Source organism: Pelophylax lessonae (genome assembly GCF_965119305.1).
Source record: "Pelophylax lessonae genome assembly, chromosome: 2".
NCBI lineage: Eukaryota > Metazoa > Chordata > Amphibia > Anura > Ranidae > Pelophylax > Pelophylax lessonae.
The window spans coordinates 458724305-458744139 of record NC_138769.1 but is presented as its reverse complement, the minus strand read 5'-3'; the positions used below and the strand labels follow the sequence as shown (position 1 = coordinate 458744139).

At 40.6% G+C, this 19835-nt stretch overlaps 1 protein-coding gene across 1 annotated transcript in view; it reads right to left on the bottom strand.

Moving 5' to 3' along the window:
- The window catches only part of GABRG3 (gamma-aminobutyric acid type A receptor subunit gamma3), a 1042113-nt gene that overhangs the window by 187497 nt on the left and 834781 nt on the right, over nucleotides 1–19835 (bottom strand). The window contains exon 6 of the mRNA XM_082244515.1: nucleotides 12981–13118. Within this exon, the coding sequence (XP_082100641.1) occupies nucleotides 12981–13118 (138 nt within the window). The remainder of the gene's footprint in view (nucleotides 1–12980; nucleotides 13119–19835) is intronic.

The window sequence follows — 19835 nt, the reverse complement described above, 5'->3', positions numbered from 1 at the left end:
GTAGACGCTATAACTTTTGCGCAAACCAATCAAAATACGCTTTTTTACCAAAAATATGTAGCAGAAAACAAATTGGTCTAAAATGTTAAAAAATTTTGATTTTGAATTTTTTTTTTGCATAGGTGATCAAATACCACCAAAAGAAAGCTCTATTTGTGGGAAAAAAGAAAGAAAATTTTGTTTGGGTACAGCATCGCATGACTGCGCAATTGTCTGTTAAAGTAACACAGTGCGAAATAGCAAAATAGGGACTGGTCATTAAGGGGGCAAATCTTCCGGTCTTAAAGTGGTTAAGGGGAGCCTCCACGCCAAAACAAAAAAACGATGTGGGGTCACACCAGAATCCATACCAAAACCTTATCCAAGCATGCAGCCCGGCAGGTTCAGGAAAGGGGAGGACGAGCAAGCGCCCCCCCCACCATTCCAGGACACATGCCCTCAACATGGGGGGGTGGGTACTTTGGGGCAGGGGGGCTCTTCACCCCGGACCCAAAGCACCTTGCCTCCATGTTGATGGGAACGAGGGCCTCATCCCAAAAACTTTCGGGTGGTGATTGTTGTGGGTTCTGCAGGCAGGGGGTATGATGGGGCTGTGACCTCACAGGGGGGGCGGGGTCTCCAGATGACATCACCAGATGGCCATGCCCTGAGGCTATATAAGAGAGGGTACACACCAGAGATAATACAACAGCAGGAGCTAACATTGGGAGAAGTCATCAGTGGAGGTAGAATAACCGGCAGAGGCAGAAGACCACAGAGGGAGAAGAACCAGAAGAAGAACCAGAGGAAGAAGACAGCAGAGGGAGGAGAGCAGAAAGGAGAAGACATCACCTGAGAAAGAAGACACATTGGAGCTACTTTATTAAAGGACTTTGTCAAAAACCTGTGTACTGTTTTTGTTTATTTTTGACACTTTTTGGGTGAATGAATAGGGGTACATTGTACCCCATACTCATTCACGTGGAGGGAGGGGCGGGATCTGGGGCTTTCAGATTCTTCTACCCGCAGACCCTAACAACCACCACCCAGGGTTGTCAGGAAGAGGCCCTTGTACCCATGAACATGGGATCGAGGTGCTTTGGGTTGGGGGGCACTCATTCATCCCACCCCCTTTTCTGACCTGCCGGGCTGCATGCTCAGATAAGGGTTTGGTGTGGAATGTTTTTTTTTTTACATTTTGTCGTGGGGTTTCCCCCTCAAGATCCATCCCAGACTCAAAGGGCCTGGTATTGTTGGATCAAAGAAGGATTCCTGTTCATTGAAGTCACATGAAAGTCAGACATGAAGTGGTAGGGCAAAGTTGGATCAGAAGTTGTCCGACTTCCATGTCAGAGCAGTGTGAACCTGGCCTAAATTAGCTGAGCACTGGACATCAACAAACAGCTATCCATCATATGTGCCTACTTATCAAAATAACCCTTATTCAGCACCAAAGTCCTGGCATGTATGAAGCAGTGACTTGTTCCCATTTGGATTATGCAAAAGAAAAAACTAAAAATAAAAAAAATGAGTTCTGGTATAACTTTATTTAGTAAATACATACAGTATATCTTATTTCATTGCAGCATTTTCTTATAGACTGTGAAACAGTTTTTTTCTGTTCAACAAGGTATATGATACAGTTAAACATTAGCTGTCTTTCTTTTTTCTCTAAACTGGCCTCCATACAATTTATAATAATGTTTTTCAGTTTTTGGAGTTCTACCAGGAAGGGTGAAATTTCCCTTCAAGTAAATTTTATGTTCCTGGCAAGAGTTATTTTGGAAAAACCTCAGGCAATGCAAAAAGGCTTCGTAAGGCAAACTATGAAGTTAATTTAAAGAAAGTCATCACTATTTACAGACCCCTTCAGTAGCCAAAGAGAATATTATTCTGCATAGTGGAGTGGACAAAGTGCTGAATAGACTAGTGTTAGATAGTGCATACAAAAGCAACTGCGATCTAACCTGAAACTGTGGTCCATGATGGAAAATTGTGTATACTGTTTACAGTGAGCCTTGAAGTTCTCAAAGGGTTGTCACACAAGATCTGTTTAAGGCCCCTTTCACACCTGTCCGCTCCATCGGTGGACTCCATTTTTCTCAGCGGGGATTGATCCGCCAATCCCTGCTGAGCAGGCGGATGACAGCTCTGTCTCCGCTCTGTGTGCGGAGATGCAGTTGTCAGATCCCCGCTGTCCTCTATGGGGGAATCGGATGAGAATGGACAGGCGGTCCGATCCACCAGACAGATGGAAAATAGGGTTTCCATCCGTCTGGATTTGATGGACAGGATCGGATGTCAGATGACATGTCTCCGCTGACATCCGCTGCCCCATAGAGATGCATGGGGCATCCGTTCAGATCAGACAGGTGGATCTGAATGGTCCGCATGTGTGAAAGGGGCCTAAGGATTTACTGGTGGTAAAAAATACCTGGGCTGTGTCTTGTCTGGGGCAGAGGAACTATGTGTGTGAAGAGATAGGAAAAGATTGTTGATATGGCAGACATTCTACAGGTCCTCATTTACACCTACAGTAACAGGACTCCAAGCAAAGACCATTTTAAAAGTAACTGCTTACAAATAGTTTTCTGAAGTTGGGCTTGAATTTGCTTGTCTTTTACCTAAACTCCGTTTAAAACTATATGTCCATCAAAGACTACCCTGTCTACAAGATGATAACTCCTCTATGTGATTTTGATTTAGAAGAACATGTGTTGTCACCCTATCACAAGAAGTGGATAAAAAAATGGATCTACTGGCAGCATCAAGAGTTAATAAATCTATGTTACAGGGGAGACTTTGTTTTACAAAGACTGTCCCTTTCCTCCAATCAGCTCTCATAGCTCTCCTCACTGAGTGTGTCAGCCCCCCAGCCCCCTGCTTTTTACTATGGTGTTTTACACAACTGTAAACACAAACACTGCAGATAAAAAGGTACAACTTATGTAGGAGGATTTGTTTCCTCTCTGCATATCATTTTAGGCTAGTCAGTTAACTGGATGTATAGAAGACTTTACAACCACTTTAATTGTGACATCAGTGTGGCATGGAGATATTAGGCATCTTGAGGTTAGACTTACTATTTTTTACCCTAATCTCTTTTATACCTGTGCTATACTAAGTTTAGACACCTATATACAGTAAGTTGTTTATGCTGTTGCAGCTACTACTTTTTCAAATACCTGTTGATTTTAGTTGATGTCTGTTTTTAGTCTCTAACTCGTAAAGAGTATTTCTGCTAGATAAAAGATTGGTGTGTACAACTGACACTTCTCTAGATACATTTTGTAAGGAGCAGGTGGGTAATTGACTGCTAACTGTGCTCTAATGTTTGTAAATAAGCCCCTAATATAAGTGTAGGCCTGTGTGCCCTCACATTGTGAGTCCAGAGGAAACCATTGGTGCATTCACATTGGACCCATCAAGATTGTCATTTGCTATTTCAAATGCTGTGGGGACTGTTCATATGTTTACTGTAATACCTTCCTCTGCAACTTGTACCTATAGGTAAGCCTATGATGAGGCTTACCTATAGGTACTGTTAATATCTCCTGAACATGTACCGTTTAGGAGATAATTACCTTACATTCAGCCAGTGACGTCACTGGCGCATGCGCTCTGAAGGAACGGCCGCTGTTGCCGTTCCTTCAGAGCCCCGTGCCGTGACCGTTGGCTCCCGCGCGCTTGCGCGGGAGTGACGTCACCGCAGCTCCGGCCAATCAGATGGCCAGATGCCGTGATCCCAGAAGACGGGCGACTGAAAATGTCGCCCGTTATACAGATAAGCGGGCGGCACGGCGGGGGCTCGTTCTAAGGTAAGTATTTCATAATGAGCTAGTATGCTATGCGATTATGTGTTTGTCTTTCAGGTTGAAAAAAAAATTAATTATGGGTTTACAACCTCTTTAATACAGTAATTAAAAAATGTTTGGGCTTCCCTTGTCAAAGTAGAAGTATGCATGAAACATATTTAATGTGGAAGTAAGCTCCTGGTTTAAAAAAAGCTGACAGATAGACTTTTAAGACAGAAAAGATTCTTTAAGTCTCCATTTTTTACACTGAGCCCCACATGTACATTTAACCTCCACATACAGAAGGGCTTCTTTACAGTAAGAGCTGTGAAAATGTGGAATAGACATCCTCAAGTAGATTGTTTTAAAAAGGGGCTGGATGCATTTCTAAGTGCACAAAGTAGAACTGGATACAAATTTTTAGAGATAATGCCAGTGGCATTTGATCCAGGGAATATCCAATTGCATGATGTGGAATAAAGAAGGCATTCATTTGCCTGCTTGCACAAATTGGGTCATGTTTTATTGTTCCTTCCTTTGAATGTACTTATTTTTTATGTTATGTTATGGTTTGGTTATAGGATTGTGTGTATGGAGAGTTTCTATTTGTTTTTTAGTATTGGTTGAACTAGATGGACTTTTTTGTGTCTTTTTTAACCTGCCTACTTATGTAATCTGAGTAAAGGTGAAAGCTCTGGTGACAAGGGGGATTGCAGCAATCACTTCATCGGAGAAAGGCATTCACAAGGTAAGCATGCCATAATGTGTAAATATACACATCATACAGTACATGTAAATAATGAGACCTGGGTATACCAATATTCCTAAGATTAAAGTTCCACTTTAACCACTTCCATTCCGGGACATTTCTGGCACTCCGCTCCTACATGTCAAAGTCATCAAAATTACTCGGAACCCCCACGCATTATATATATATATTTTTTTTAGCAAAGACCCTAGGGAATAAAATGGTGGTCATTGCAACTTTTTATGTCACACGATATTTGCGCAGAAATTTTTCAAATGCATTTTTTTTGAAAAAAAAACTGTTTTATGAATTAAAAAAACAAAACACTAAAGTTAGTCCAATTTTTTTGTATAATGTGCCAATTAAATAGATACCTAACATGTCACGCTTTAAAATTGCGCAAACTCATGGAATGATACCAAACTTCAGTACTTAAAAATCTCTATAGGCAACGCTTAAATAGGCAATGCTCTATAGGTAACGCATTATATATATATATTTTTTTAGCAAAGACCCTAGGAAATAAAATGGCGGTCATTGCAACTTTTTATGTCACACTGTATTTGCACAGAAATTTTTTAAATGCATTTTTTTTTTTTAAAAAAAACTGTTTTATGAATTAAAAAAACAAAACACTAAAGTTAGTCCAATTTTTTTGTATAATGTGCCAATTAAATAGATACCTAACATGTCACGCTTTAAAATTGCGCAAACTCATGGAATGATGCCAAACTTTGGCACTTAAAAATCTCTATAGGCAATGCTTAAATATGTTTTACAGGTTACCAGTTTAGAGTTACAGAAGAGGTCTTGGGCAAGAATTGTTGTTCTCACTCTAACGTTTGCATCAATACCTCACATGTATGAATTGAACGCCAGTTACATATGTGGCCGCGACGTATGCATTTGTTCGCTTCTGCCTGCGAGCACGCAGGAACGGAGGCACTTTAAAAAAAATTGTATTGTTTATATTTTTAATTTTTACACTTTCCCTTTAGTTTTTTTTTTTTGATAATTTCTATTCATATTGCAAGAAATGTAAACATCCCTTGTAATAGGAATAGTGAATGACAGGTCCTCTTTATGGGGAGATCTGGGGTCAATGCCGAGATCACGGCAGTATTGACAACTGCCATTCATCACGTTGCGCCCCGGCCTCCGAGAGTCATAGTGACTATCGGGGACCAGCTGATCCCTGGCAGCCTCTATGGTGTACTTCCGCTGGCTCACCGATTGCACAGGCTAGCCAGTGGAAGCACCAGGGGGTGGCTGGCCCCCTCCCACCACCTGTAAGAACAATCAAGCATCTAAACAGCTGCAGGTATCATTCAGATATCCCCACTTAAATCCCTGAACGTCATATGACGTCCAGCAGTAAGGAAGTGGTTACATATTGCATATTTCTTCATAATTTAGTATATTTCCATTCGTAGAATTATAAAAGTTAGTCCAGGCCGCAAACTGGCCTAAGTATTGAGCTAATGTTATCACGTAAATACTGCAGTTGTGCTAAAATCCCACAATGTATTCAGTTTATATTAAAGACATTATAAACCTTCCTACCTGCACCTTGTGTTTTTCACCTGCATACAAAGTGCATTGATCACATAGTTTCATGGTGTCATTTGTTGCTAGTATGCACAGTCTATAGTGAGTAAATCTTCCCATTCCTTTGTCAGCAATTTCTATTTGTGTTCAAACATGAGGCATGTGGCATAGCACTACACAGGTTAATGCACTATTACACTAACACTTCCTGTTGGGATGCTACATACCCTACAATCTTTTAGTCTCTCAGTCTAGTGCTCTACACGTGAAAACTGCTTAGTAATTAGACACAAGCAGGCATAACAATGAGGAGAAGGTGTTTTCTTCACCTTATCACTCCCGCATTTTATGATGCAACACTAAGGAAATGATAAAGAATTGATTTGACAATGTGGGGTTGATTTACTAAAACTGGAGAGTGCTCAATTTAGTGCAGCTCTGCATAGAAACCAATCAGCTTCCAGGTTTTCTGTCAAAGCTTAATTGAACAAGCTAAAGTTAGAAACTGATTGGCAACCATGCAGAGCTGCCCCAGATTTTGCACTCTCAGGTTTTAGAAATCAACCCCTATGTGACCCAGAACAAGAAGCCGCCTGTCCCTTTAGCAAATAGGGACAAGCTAGGTGAATGAATACATGGACATAGGGGAATTGATCAGCCATGACACTACAAAATGCCGCAGCAACATGTGAGCCTATTATTACTAGGTTAGGACAGCAAATGAGAGAAGGAATTTAACTACACTAACAAATAGTTAAAACAACAAAAACATGTGAAGGCGTACAATCTTTTTAATCTGAGTAAATCTATCTCTAGCAAACTTGTATGCAGTTCCACATAGGATCACTGGTAGGGTATGCCCTAGACCAGGGGTCTTCAAACTATGGTCCTCCAGTTGTTCAGGAACTACAATTCTCATCATGCCTTGTCATGTCTATGAATTAAAGAGTTTTACAATGCCTCATGGGATGTGTAGTTCCACAATAGCTGGAGGGCCGTCGTTTGAGGATCCCTGCCCTAGACCATGTGCTGTGTAGCTTTCACTCTTTATTTTAATAAAAATCCCATTCATGTTTTCAAGTCAGATTAGTGGCTCTAAGAAACTTCTTATTATTCAAATTCATAAATCAGGCTATCTGTATGTGAGAGGCAGTAAGGAGCCTGCAGCAGATCCACTTAGGAATAGCTTTGCTGCATCATTAGCAGGGGTTCTCAGATCACTAGATTGCTAATAGGAATAAGACATACCTGGGATTGGTTTGCGACAGGTTTGGCAAACATGACTGCAATTTGTGTACCCGGATGCAAATGTTGAATGTTAAAAAAAACAGCAATAGCTATTTTAGAGGCGAATAGTCAAGGGATTGTCAAACAAATGGCATGGGGGCTGGGCATTGCCCTGAAGAACATGTACTAAAGCAAAAACCATTTAAAACATTATATTTGACAGGGGCAGACTTTTAACAACAGTAAAATATAAAATCCCTTTGAAATAACATGCCGATGGGTGTTCCCTAAACCAGCATGTGAAGTGGTGCATCTGTACAATGCATACAACCTACTGCAGCAAAACTGACATTTAGAAAGAAACAAATTCCATTTAACCTCTTTACGACCGGCCGCCGCAGATGTACTGCGGCAGGCAGCCGCTCTTGTGCGAACCACTGTAACTGTACATCGGTCGTGAGCAGGAGGCTAGGGGGCAAGCGCACACCGCCAGCAGCGTGCTTGCGCCCCTGCTCATCAGCGGGGAAGCCGATGCAGCGGGCAGGCAGCTCCAATTGCCGCATTACACCCGCGATCATTCCCCGCTGAGAGAGAACGGTCAGCTGTTGTATACACAGCTGTCTGTTCTTCTCCCTGGAATGATCATAGAGCCCCTGTGATCCTTCTATATAGGAACACATGTCTCTATGGTCATTTCACAAGCCACGCCCCTAGGCTCACATTAACCCCTTGATCACCCACAATGTTAACCCCCTTCCCTGCCAGTGTCATTATTACAGTGACAGTGCCTATTTTTAGCACTGATTACTGTAGTAATATCACTGGTCCCCCCCAAAAGTGTCAAAAATGAGTCAGGGGTCTGATCTGTCCGCCATAAATCTTTCCCTTAGTTAGTAGACACAATAACTTTTGTGAAAACCATTCATAATACGCTTATTGCTATTTTTTTTTTATACCAAAAATATGTAGTAGAAAACAAATTGGCCTAAAATGTAAAAAAAATTTAGATTTTTAATATTTACATTTTTTTTGGGGAATGTTAAAAATATAGATTTTTTTTAGAATTGTCGCATTTTTTTATTTATAGCGCAAAAAATAAAAATCACAGAGGTGATAAAATACCACCAAAAGAAAGCTCTATTTGTGGGAAAAAAAGGACGTCAAATTTTGTTTGGTTTACAGCGTCGCACGACCGCAAAATTGTCTGTTAAAACCACGCAGTTCCAAGTTGAAAAAAAGTGGCCTGGTCATGAATTGGGAAAATTCTTTTGGTCTTAAAGTGGTTAAATTCTCACTTTAACTGTTATACTTCTGTTTGTAAACACATTTCTGGGAATTCCCTTCATCTATACGAGACCTTTATCCTAGATGAGACTCTAAAATATTTGTTAACCTTCATAGCGGTATTCCCGAGTGTGGCTCGAGGTTAAATTTCAGAGCCAAAAGCGGTAACCCAGGGCCACACCCGGGGTACCGCCAGAAGCATCGCTGGATCCCGAAAGCGGGGTTACTTACCTTGTCACCGGGATCCAGCAATGTATCCCAGCGGTGTCTAGTGGCGGATCTTCCTCCCGATCCTCTCCGTGCCCCGGCTTCCGTCTCCTGCGACATGACGTTCGCAGGGGGGTGGAACCGGTGGCAAATTCAAATGTAAAACACACCAAACACACTGATACAATGCAAAATAAAAAAAAATTACATTAGTTTGCCCCCAGTGCCCTTTCCTGCAGTTTTACTGTACTTTTTATGTGTATATATATATATATATATATATATATATATGTATGTACATATATGTATATATATATCACTTATCCCTGCCATTAGAGGTTTGACTAGGTTGAGCACCAGTTTTGTTTGGATGTTTACTGAGCTTCCAAGAAAGCAAAATTCAGGTAAGGCTGGCATCTTAAGGTTTATTTCCAATTTTGATTGAAGTATATTTTTAACAGATGAAAAAAAAATTAAACATAAACCTTGGCTGGTCTCTGCCAGGAGGTCAACAGGAGGAACCAGTGAGAGCTGCAGGGGACCCAGCAGACTGACACTTGCAGAAGTTTTGGTTGCCCTGCAAACTTCCAGGAATGATTTATTAACCACTTAAGCCCCGGAGGATTTGGCTGCTAAACGACCAGAGGGTATTTTGCGATTCGGCACTGCGTGACTTTAACGGATAATTGCGCGGTCATGCGACGCTGTACCTAAACGAATTTGGCGTCCTTTTTTCCCACAAACAGAGCTTTCTTTTGGCGGTATTTGATCACCTGTGCGATTTTTTGATCACGAGCTATAAACAAAAAAAGAGCGTAAATTTTGCAAAAATAGCAATATTTTTCCCTTTTTTTTATATGAAATTCCCCCCAAAAAAAATGTAAAAATCAAAATTTTTTAATATTTTCGGCCAATTTGTTTTATGCTACCTATGTTTGGTAAAAAAAATCGCAAAAAGCGTATTTTGATTGGTTTGCGCAAAAGTTATTGCGTTTACTAACAAAGGGAAAGATTTTTGTCATTTTTGTTGTTTTTTTTTTAACGCGTAATGGCGGCGATCTGCGATTTTTTTTGCGGTACTGCGACATTGCGGCGGACAGATCGGACCCTTGACTGACATTTTTGACACTTTTGGGGTTACCAGTGACATTTCTACAGTAATCAGTGCTATATATATGCACTGTTACTGTAAAAATACACTGGTAGTGAAGGGGTTAACTTTATTTGAGAGGGAGGGGCTGTGTGTGTCCCTAGGGGCGTGATTCTAACTGATTGGCTGTGGCTTCAACTGTATGCAGAGTGATCAATGGATCTACATAGTAGATCCATGTGATCATCTCTCATACAGAGAGGAGAATGACAGGCAGCTTGTTTACACAAGCTGCCTGACTTTCTCCCTCTCCCCCGCCGATCGCAGAGTGGCCGGCGGCGATCGGGTCCGCTGGTCACACGCGCGGGGGGGTCCGTGACCACGCGGGAGCGGGAGCGCGCCTCCGGCGGCGCGCGCTCGCTCCCTAAACCCTCACAGGCGAGCGACGTAGACCTACGTCACTTTGCCTGTGAGGGGCTGACCGCCGCCGTAGATAGTCGTGCGGCGGTTGGCAAGTGGTTAAGATCAGAGTGGTGTACAACAGTGTGGACAGGAGGAGAGGTAAGTATATACATTCTTCTTATCTGGATTTGGTAGGTTGTTTAATATAATGACAGGGTCAACTTACATCAACAGATAAATGCTAAAGGGTTAATCCGGGTTTGTGGGAAAAAAAAATAGCAAATAAAGAAAAAAGAATATAGTGTATACAATTGTGACACAAGTTTTATTGTAATTGATTCACATAGCTTGTTCTCTGAACTCAATGTGAGTTTTTAGTGTTACTTTGTTATCTTTTAATTCTAAACAATAAACGGTGTTGCACTAGGAGCCGGTGCGCTCTGTCTTTTCTATTTATGTTTTTGCAGTTATCAGTCATCCCGCTGGTGGACAAAGCAGCACGGCACATCATACACCACACCGAGTTAACCCCTTCCTTGGTGAATGTTTTAAGACTTGGTTGAGCACAATTTCGATCGTTTAGGATCAACTCATTTTGTTGGGGTTTTTACTTTGCTCTTACAGACTCATTGGACTCTAGCACTACGTTGGTATTTTTGGGTTAATTTAAATGTATATTAAAGCCTAATTTGTTCTGTTCCCACAACACTAGGGCAGAATGTCACAGGAATTATCTAAAACAGAAACACAAATAGCAAGACTCAGCTTTGTTTATTGAAGAAGAGATTCTACTCTGTTGGGTATTTATTGCTGCCTGTGTTACCACTTGGGAGAATATCCCTCTCTCAGTAGCACATTGTCACACCCTGATAAACAGAGTGGTTGATTTACTAAAACCGGAGAGTGCAAAATCTGGTGCAGCTGTGCATTGTAGTCAATCAGCTTCTAGCTTGCTCAATTATGCTTTGACAAATAAACCTAGAAGCTGATTGGTTTCTGTGCACAGCAGCAGATTTTACACTCTCCAGTTTTCCTAAATCAACCCCAGAGTGCCCCAATAAAATACCCAACAAATTCAAAACTAGAAAAAGTTCCATGTGGAGTCTGGATTTACCGTTCACAGAAATACAGTTCATATGAAGAGAAGAATGACAGAAACTAGAAGAGTGCCTTCTCTAATTACTTTTATTGGTGCTTCTCAGCTTGTCAACTCCTTACCAGTTTCGCTTTTTTTTTTATCACCTTATATCAAAGATAAAGTCAGTTTTGGAATACAAAAATTAACTCTGCTCATACACGTAAAACAGATTATTAAAATAAATTCTACAGATAAAAAATGAAAGCAATGTAACAACAAGAATGAAGAACGCAGGCAATAGATATTATTTTTAGGTCTTCTATTACCCACCATGTCACATATGGCTACTCTTTACTGAACACAGTTCTTTTACAGTCACTACCCAATTTGTCAATGTCACAATATATATTTGGTGTTATGTGATCAAGTCTGCAAGCCTTGTATTTTTCCCACACAATCTATCATTATATACCGTAAGCACACCACATTCAAAACCAGATTTCTCAAAACCAGAAAACTGCTAACTTTATTTCACCACTTTTTTTTTTTTTTACACCACACCTGTGTCACTTCTAGTTAGCCATCTACTTTTCAAAACTTTCCTCCCTACAGCAACCAAGTGGTCCCATAAGGCAGTGGTCCCCAACCCTGGCCTACAGGGCCCACTAACAGGCCAGATTTTCAAGATAACTGAAATACATCCCAGGTGATATCATTTGCTGCTCAGTGATTGCAGTACTCTAGTCTGCATCTCCCCAAGGTAATACCTAAAATCTGGCCTGTTAGTGGGCCCTGTAGGCCAGGGTTGAGGACCACTGCCATAAGGGACTGTGCTGGGCACTGAAACATCTATGTCATGTCACACACCGATTTCCTATAAAAAGGTCCAAACTAGCAAGCACTTACTCCAAGTCTCCATTGCAGCTCTGCATATTTCCTGGAAGTAGAAACACTAAAGATTGAATGCATTGAGTACACAGATTTGCATAGCATAATCAATTTTAACACATATGGGTTAATTTACCAATGGAAAATAGGCTAATCACTTTGCAAGGGAATGTCATTTTGCTTTAGTAAATGTGGTGAACATTAATTTTGCAAATATTACCTGAACACATACAAGGGGAAAAAAAACGGTATTTTTGCTGGCACATGATTGGATGATGGAATTCAGCAGAACTTCACCTCATTCACTAAGCTAAGAAAAGATTCCCTTGCAAAGTGCAAATTCCCTTGAAAAGTACCTTTAGTAAATCAACACCGTAATGCCTACTTATATTTTACATAACAACATGTTTCCTTATAGTCTATGGGCTTTGTTTAAGTTATAGTATAAACTCAGACTGCATTTATCTAGAAAATAAAGCAAATTCACAGAAAACCACTACTAACCATAAAGCATGAAGAAACCCACTTTTTCTATTACAATTACATGTGGGTAACACATAATTTGACATTAAAAACGAGAACACACAATTTTTAGATGAAATCCATGATATAGGCTTTTTAATAAAAAGTAGTTTATGTTTTATGTAAATGCACCTTTGATGACACATGGTGATGTATAAAAAAATCTTTCAGAGAAAACGGAATTATATTGGCTAGTGGTAAATTGATTCTTACCTGCCGTTGTTTTTATGATGTCGGATGTGTTCCTGAGACCCATAAAGTCAAATTGGTAAAGTCTCCAAGATTTTTGATTTGCAGCCTCCACTGAGTTTTTCCTCCATCTGTATATCATTTCCTCCTTTGGGTAACCATCTGTTAACAAACAAAGATCTTACCTTTAACAGTCAAATGAAGCACTTCATATTGCTTTGTCCTTGTAAGACATTGTCTAGCAGAGTGCTGCTTCTAATATTTAGAGGGTAAGCATAATTAGTTTTGGTCAATTTGATATTGCTTTTGTTTCGCACATTTCTTGCAAGTTTATCAATTATTTCAGCTTTTTTTATTAATATAATAACATTATTTTAAAAATAAACTTTTAACCTAGGATGAATCCTTAATATTGTTTGCAGGTAAATCAAACAGCAAACTTACATTAAGAGGAGGAGAGGCATACTGCCAATGGGTGAAGCAAATGATGCTATCTACTGCCAAAGGAGAAAATAATTCTACCTGTGACCACACAAGACATTATGACAAATCTCCCCAATAAAGTCACAAGCAGTAATAACATTTGACATAGGTTTTACATAGTTAGTCAGGTTGAAAAAAGACACGAGTTCATCTGGCTCAACCAATTTTAGGCTTCCCCCAGTCAATCCAAAGCAAATTAGGGGGCACACTGATACATTTTTTTTAATCTGTAAGGAAAAGCATTAAAAGAAAAAATCCTAATTATTTTGAGAGGTTTTAACGCAATCGACACAGTGAAAATATCAGACTTTTTACTCCATGGCATCCATTTCATATATGCTATGCCATATGTTATGAAATAAGTACTACAAATTCAAATAAGTGTTAGGCCCCTTTCACACAGGCGGACCGTTCAGATGGCAGATCTGAACGGTCACCCCATGCATCTCTATGGGGCATCGGATGTCAGCGGAGACATGTCCGCTGACATGCAATCCGATTCGTCCGATCTGGACGGATGGAAACACTATTTTCCATCCGTCCAGCGGATAGGATCGGATGAGAATGGACAGACGGTCCGTTCCCATCCGATTCCCCCATAGAGATGCATGGGGAACTGACAGCTGTGTCTCGGCACACAGCACGGAGACACATCTGTCATCCTTCTGCTCAGCTGAGAAAAACGGAGTCCGTCTGACGGATTCCGTGTGTGTGAAAGGGCCCTTAGATTACCAAATATACACATTGAAAAGTAATACTTGGTCAGACTCTACAAATACCAAACAAAAGATATATGTTTTTTTTTTTTTAAACATATTTTTATTGAAGTTTTTTCCTTACAAGAAAAAACAATAACAAACATAGAAACTGATAACATTGCAGGTTGACAAGATAGCGCTCACCAAATAAAGTAAATAAATTGTCACCAATCCAAATGGAGGAGCAAGGCAGCCTATGAGGGAGGAGGGGATGATAAGAAGGCAGGATTTTATACCTGGTCCCCTGAGGGGCCCAGGGGATGACCATAAGCTGCGTTTTGTAAGAAAAATTATTACTCAGTGATCTAAATCAAAATATAAACTTAGCAATATAGACAAAATTGCCGTTTTCTCTCGGAAGAGGCTAGGGGGAGAAAATCTATTATAACTAGAGGCCTGGAAATCTAGTTCAGTGCAAGTATAACAACCTATGCTCTAGACATATACGATGGAGATATCAAATTGATAAGAACAAAGAGGTCTGAAGTCTTTGTTTAATTTGCAAGTAATTAGGATAAAGGGTAGAAGGAAAGTAGGGAGGAAGGGGTAAAGGGTGGGAGAGATAGGGCAAATCACTGCTCCAGACTTTGTTGAAGTGTACCGAGAGAGTTGCCTTTTGATACCGCCTTTTGGTATCAATCCGTTTAGCGGAAAGAAGACATAAGTGCAGTTATTTCCGTGCTGGAGAAAGAATGCACAATAAAATTCTGCCAACGAGAAAAAAACTTTTGAGTGGGAGCATAGTTTTGGATTTCGTTGTCCAATTTTTCCTTGAATAAAAGATCTGTTAAGCCTTTGCGTACCATAGAAACTGTGGGGGGGGGGGGGGGTTGAAACAAACCAAGTTTTCATAATGGCCCTCCTGGCAGCAAGTAAGCATATGTAAGTCCAAGGTGAATTAATAGCCGTGTCATGTAGGTAACGGGAGTTAGGTTGGGGGGGGGGTTCTCACAGCTGAAGAGGTAGAGGAGGGGGGACTTGGGAGTGCTCTTTCCAGAGATGTCAGTAAGATAGATGGAGATTTGGTCCCAAAAGTCCGCAATGGGTGGGCATTCCCCAAAGCCTGTGTAGTAATGAGGGTTTATAAAGGCCACACTTAGGACATTGGAGATGAAAACATCTGTTTTCGTCCGATGAGGTAAACGGGGCATAGGCTCTGTGTAAAATTTTAAATTGAGTTTCCCTCCAAGATTCATTGATCATATGTTTGCAAGTCCTGAGGTATCCTCGTATAATCTGCTCATTTATAAGAGGGTCGGGAAGTTTTTACTCCACGAGGTTGTGAGGTTTTTCCAGGAGAAGAAGACTGGTGTAGCAGGAGACGTTTGTAAACATCGGAGATGGAGTAAGAGCGTAGTTGAATGAGATCATCAAGAAAGGAAGAAGAAAATCTCGTGGGCTTGGACGGGCAGTTTGATGAACAAAGGCAATGGACTGGTTATAGTGAAATCTATGGCGGGATGGTAAGTTGAATTTCATCATAATCTCTGAAAATGGAAGAGGAGTTCCCGAATCAGGGTTAAACAAATGCACAGCAAGTATGAATGAATGGTCTTTCCAAAGATTATAGGCTGAGTAAGTAGAGCTTGGAGGAAACATGGGGTGACCATGTATAGGGAGGAATCTTGACACAAAAGGTGAAAGCTTGAGCTTTTTCCTAATCTCTCTCCAGGTGATAACTGTGTCTCTGAAAAGTATGTTGTTACGGAAATGTGAAGGTAGTGAGGACCAAGAAGAGTGAAGTAGGCCGTTAATTGTGTACGGGGAGACGCAGTCCATTTCTAGTTGTAAATTCGTATATTTTGAAGAAGAAGAAAGCCAGTCTAGACAATATCTAGTTAAACAAGCCAAGTTATACAATCGAATGTCTGGGAGACCTGCACCACCTTTGCTTCTGGGGAGACATAATTTCAAGAGGGATATACGGGACCTGACGCCATCCCAGAAAAAAGATTTAAAGGATTTATTTAGTGCTTGAATATCTTTGTGTTTCAAAAGTAACGGTAATGTCTGAAGTGGATACAGCAGCCGTGGGAAAGTAGCCATTTTAATAAGATGACATCTCCCGAGGAGCGAAAGGGATAGGGATTAGTGATGATCGAACTTTTCAAAAGTTCGATCGGCCAGAACATCCGAACTTCCCGAAAGTTCGGCCCGGAATTCAGAACCCCATTGAAATCAATGAGACCCGAACTTCGGTAATCAAAAAACACAATTTTGAAGCCATAAAACCCAATAAATGCCCCTAAAAAGTGCCTGGGGTTTGGGGTAATGTCCCAGGGACTATTAATCACACAAAAAAAAGTTCTTAAAAATTGACATTTTTGATAGAGAGACAATTATTGAAAAAATTAAAAAAAAAAAAAAAAAAAGAGACTTTTGGATTTTGACTTTGGATTTAGTGTCTGTGGGTCTAAAAAGTGTACCTGTGAAGTTTCAGCTCTGTAGCATGTCCAGAACCATAAAAAAAAGATTGTTTGTATTATATCACTTATAGAACAGGGATATGGCTCCGCTATTTTCACACCTTGCCGGTTTAGTATCAAACGTTTTTTTGGGCATTTCTTGGGGGTTATTGGAGGCAGGCATAACATCAGAACTTCTGTGTAGGGGTATATATACACACATACTTATATATATATATATATATATATATATACCCATACAAATATATAGGTGTGAAAGTAGCAGAACACTATACTTGCGCTAATGAAATAATTAACACCAATATGGCTCCGCTCCTATCACACCTATATATGTGTAATTGTAAAATACATATAAGTGTGTGTGTATATATATATATATACCCCTATACAGAAGTTCAGATGTTTTGCCTGCCTCCAAAGAACCCAAAAAAATGCCCAAAAAAATGCCTGCGCCAAAAAAAAACGCCCAGGTGTGTTTTTGCAGCAGGCGTTTTTTTGGGCATTTTTTGGGGTCTTTGGAGGCTGGCAAAACATCTGAACTTCTGTATAGGGGTATATATATACACACACACTTATATGTATTTTACACTTACACATACAGTATATAGGTGTGATAGGAGCAGAGACCTATTGGTGTTAATTATTTCATTAGCGCAAGTATAGTGTTCTGCTACTTTCACACCTATATATGTGTATGGGTATATATACATATAAGTGTGTGTGTATATATACCCCTATACAGAAGTTCAGATGTTTGCCTGCCTCCAAAAAAATGCCCAAAAAAACGCCTGCGCCAAAAAAAAAAAAACGCCCAGGTGTGTTATTGCAGGGTTTTTTTGGGGGGCATTTTTTTGTGTTCTTTGGAGGCAGGCATGACATCTGAACTTCTGTATAGGGGTATATATACACACACACTTATATGTATATATGCCCATACACATATATAGGATAGGAGCGGAGCGGAGCCATATTGGTGTTAATTATTTAATTAGCGCAAGTATAGTGTTCTGCTCCTTTCACACCTATATATATGTGCAGGTGTATATATACAGACATGTGTGTGTATATATACCCCTATACACATGTTCAGATGTCATGCCTGACTCCAAACATGTCCTCAAAAAATCCCTATGAACGCCTGCAGCCAAAAAGCAGGCTGACCGGTGAGAAGCCATATCAGTGCTCTGAAAGTGACATAAGAGAAACAATCTTTTCTCTATAGCGGTCACCCTGATATGGAAGGGTTTTGTCACCCTGCCATAGCAGTCAGAGTCAGTTAACCCTACACTACACTACGGTCCCCTTACACTTAACACTTTCCCTACAGAAACTGAATAATTAAAACTAACTATAGTGGAAAATATCACCCTAACTACACTAGATATCCCTTTCTTCACACTAAAAATTGCTAAATGACACTTTGAAGCAGAAGTAACAGAACTGCTTCCACTCTCTTCCATGTCCCTGTATAACAATGCTAGGAATTTGGCGGGGGCTATCTTATATACTGGGGGGCGTATTCACTAATGATTGGACTATGGACCCCCTAGTCACTCCAATCACATTCCTAGCATTCTCCTGCCCCCTCATTGCATTTTGGTCGCTTCTGGTTGCCAAATTCCGAACTTTTTCAGCAAAAAGTTCTAAATTCGGCCTAACCTCGAACAGCCAATGTTCGGGTCGAACCGATGGTCGACCCGAACCGTTCGATCATCCCTAGTAGGGATCTCCAGGTCTCTAGTTCTTTCTTTATTTTAGCAAACAAAGAAGGGTAGTTAAGCTTATAAAGTGAAGAGGGATCCCTGCAAATTTTAATTCCAAGGTACTGTAGGTAATAGCCTCACCAATCCCAAAGACATTGCCAACCGATTTAGCTCCCACCATGCAACCTTATACAACCTCACCTCCTCGGGTGCTGCCCCCCCCATCCCTAAATCACATTCAGCAAGTCCTGGATAACCTATCCCTCTCATCACTGTCCACAGAACAACAACAGGCACTATCCACCCCTTTTTCTCCAGCAGAAGTTGAAAAAGGGATAACCTCCCTTCCACTACACAAAACCTCAGGTCCTGATGGTTTTAGTAACGAATATTACAAGCAATTCTCTAACCTCCTTATTCCCCACCTCTGTAATTCATGGAACTTCTTGCCAATTCAATCCACAACGACCCTCACATTTCGGGCATTGATGCTGGCGACTGTATCCACAAAATCGGCTTATACGCAGATGATGTCATAATTTCCCTGACAAACCTGAGCTCCCACATCTCCACCGCATCCTAGACAAGTTTAGTAAAGCTTCCCTCTACAAGATCAACTAATCAAAGTCCTGCATGTTAGGTTTTGGAATTGATAAAAATCTTAAAAGTAGCATTGCTTCTGAAACCTCTTTCTCCTGAGCCCACAACTTTATTCTCCCCTACCTAGGCATCCAACTGATTGCACCCATTTCTCATTTGCTCCCCCTTAACTTTTCCAACCTGGTCTCTAAACTTCAAAATACCATACAAAGCTTCCAACAAGCCTGAGCCTCTTGGACTGGTTGCATTGCCCTCTCTAAGATGTACCTCTTACCACACATATTGTATATTTTACAATCTCATCTCCAAAAGCTACAAACCATCATCATGTCTTTCATCTGCTATGGGAAACGCCCCAGACTCAAACGATCCTTGCTGTGCATGCCTGTGTCTGCTGGAGGAATGGGAGTAGCAAACATCGTTGCTTATTTCAGAGCAACTCTCTTAGGCCAAACCAAGTCATAATGGAATCACAACAACAAAACACTTGGATCCAAATCGAGCAAACAGCGCTGAAAACACAGCCACCTTCCACCTTCAAACTCCCAAATTCTATAATAGTTGGGCTCCTTGGCTAACGCACCTCAAATGTAAAACTCTATCCTAACTTGAAAACTGCATAGTTCTACTACTCAACCACTAAACCCTTATATCGAATATGACCATACCTGGGTCTAACCTTTTCCCCTACCTTACTAACTTTGATACCTTTGTAACCTTTGTAACCTTCTGTAACTTACCCAGTCTTCTGCTATGCCACACTCTAGCAGATTCTACTCCTGTTGAAATTTGTATATCTGTTTCTAACTGGCAATGTTCATTTGCATCTCCTTCTCAATATACACACTCTTGTGCACTGTTACCTTAATGTACCCATTGGCCACAAAAAAAGCTTCTGTATGTTCAAAT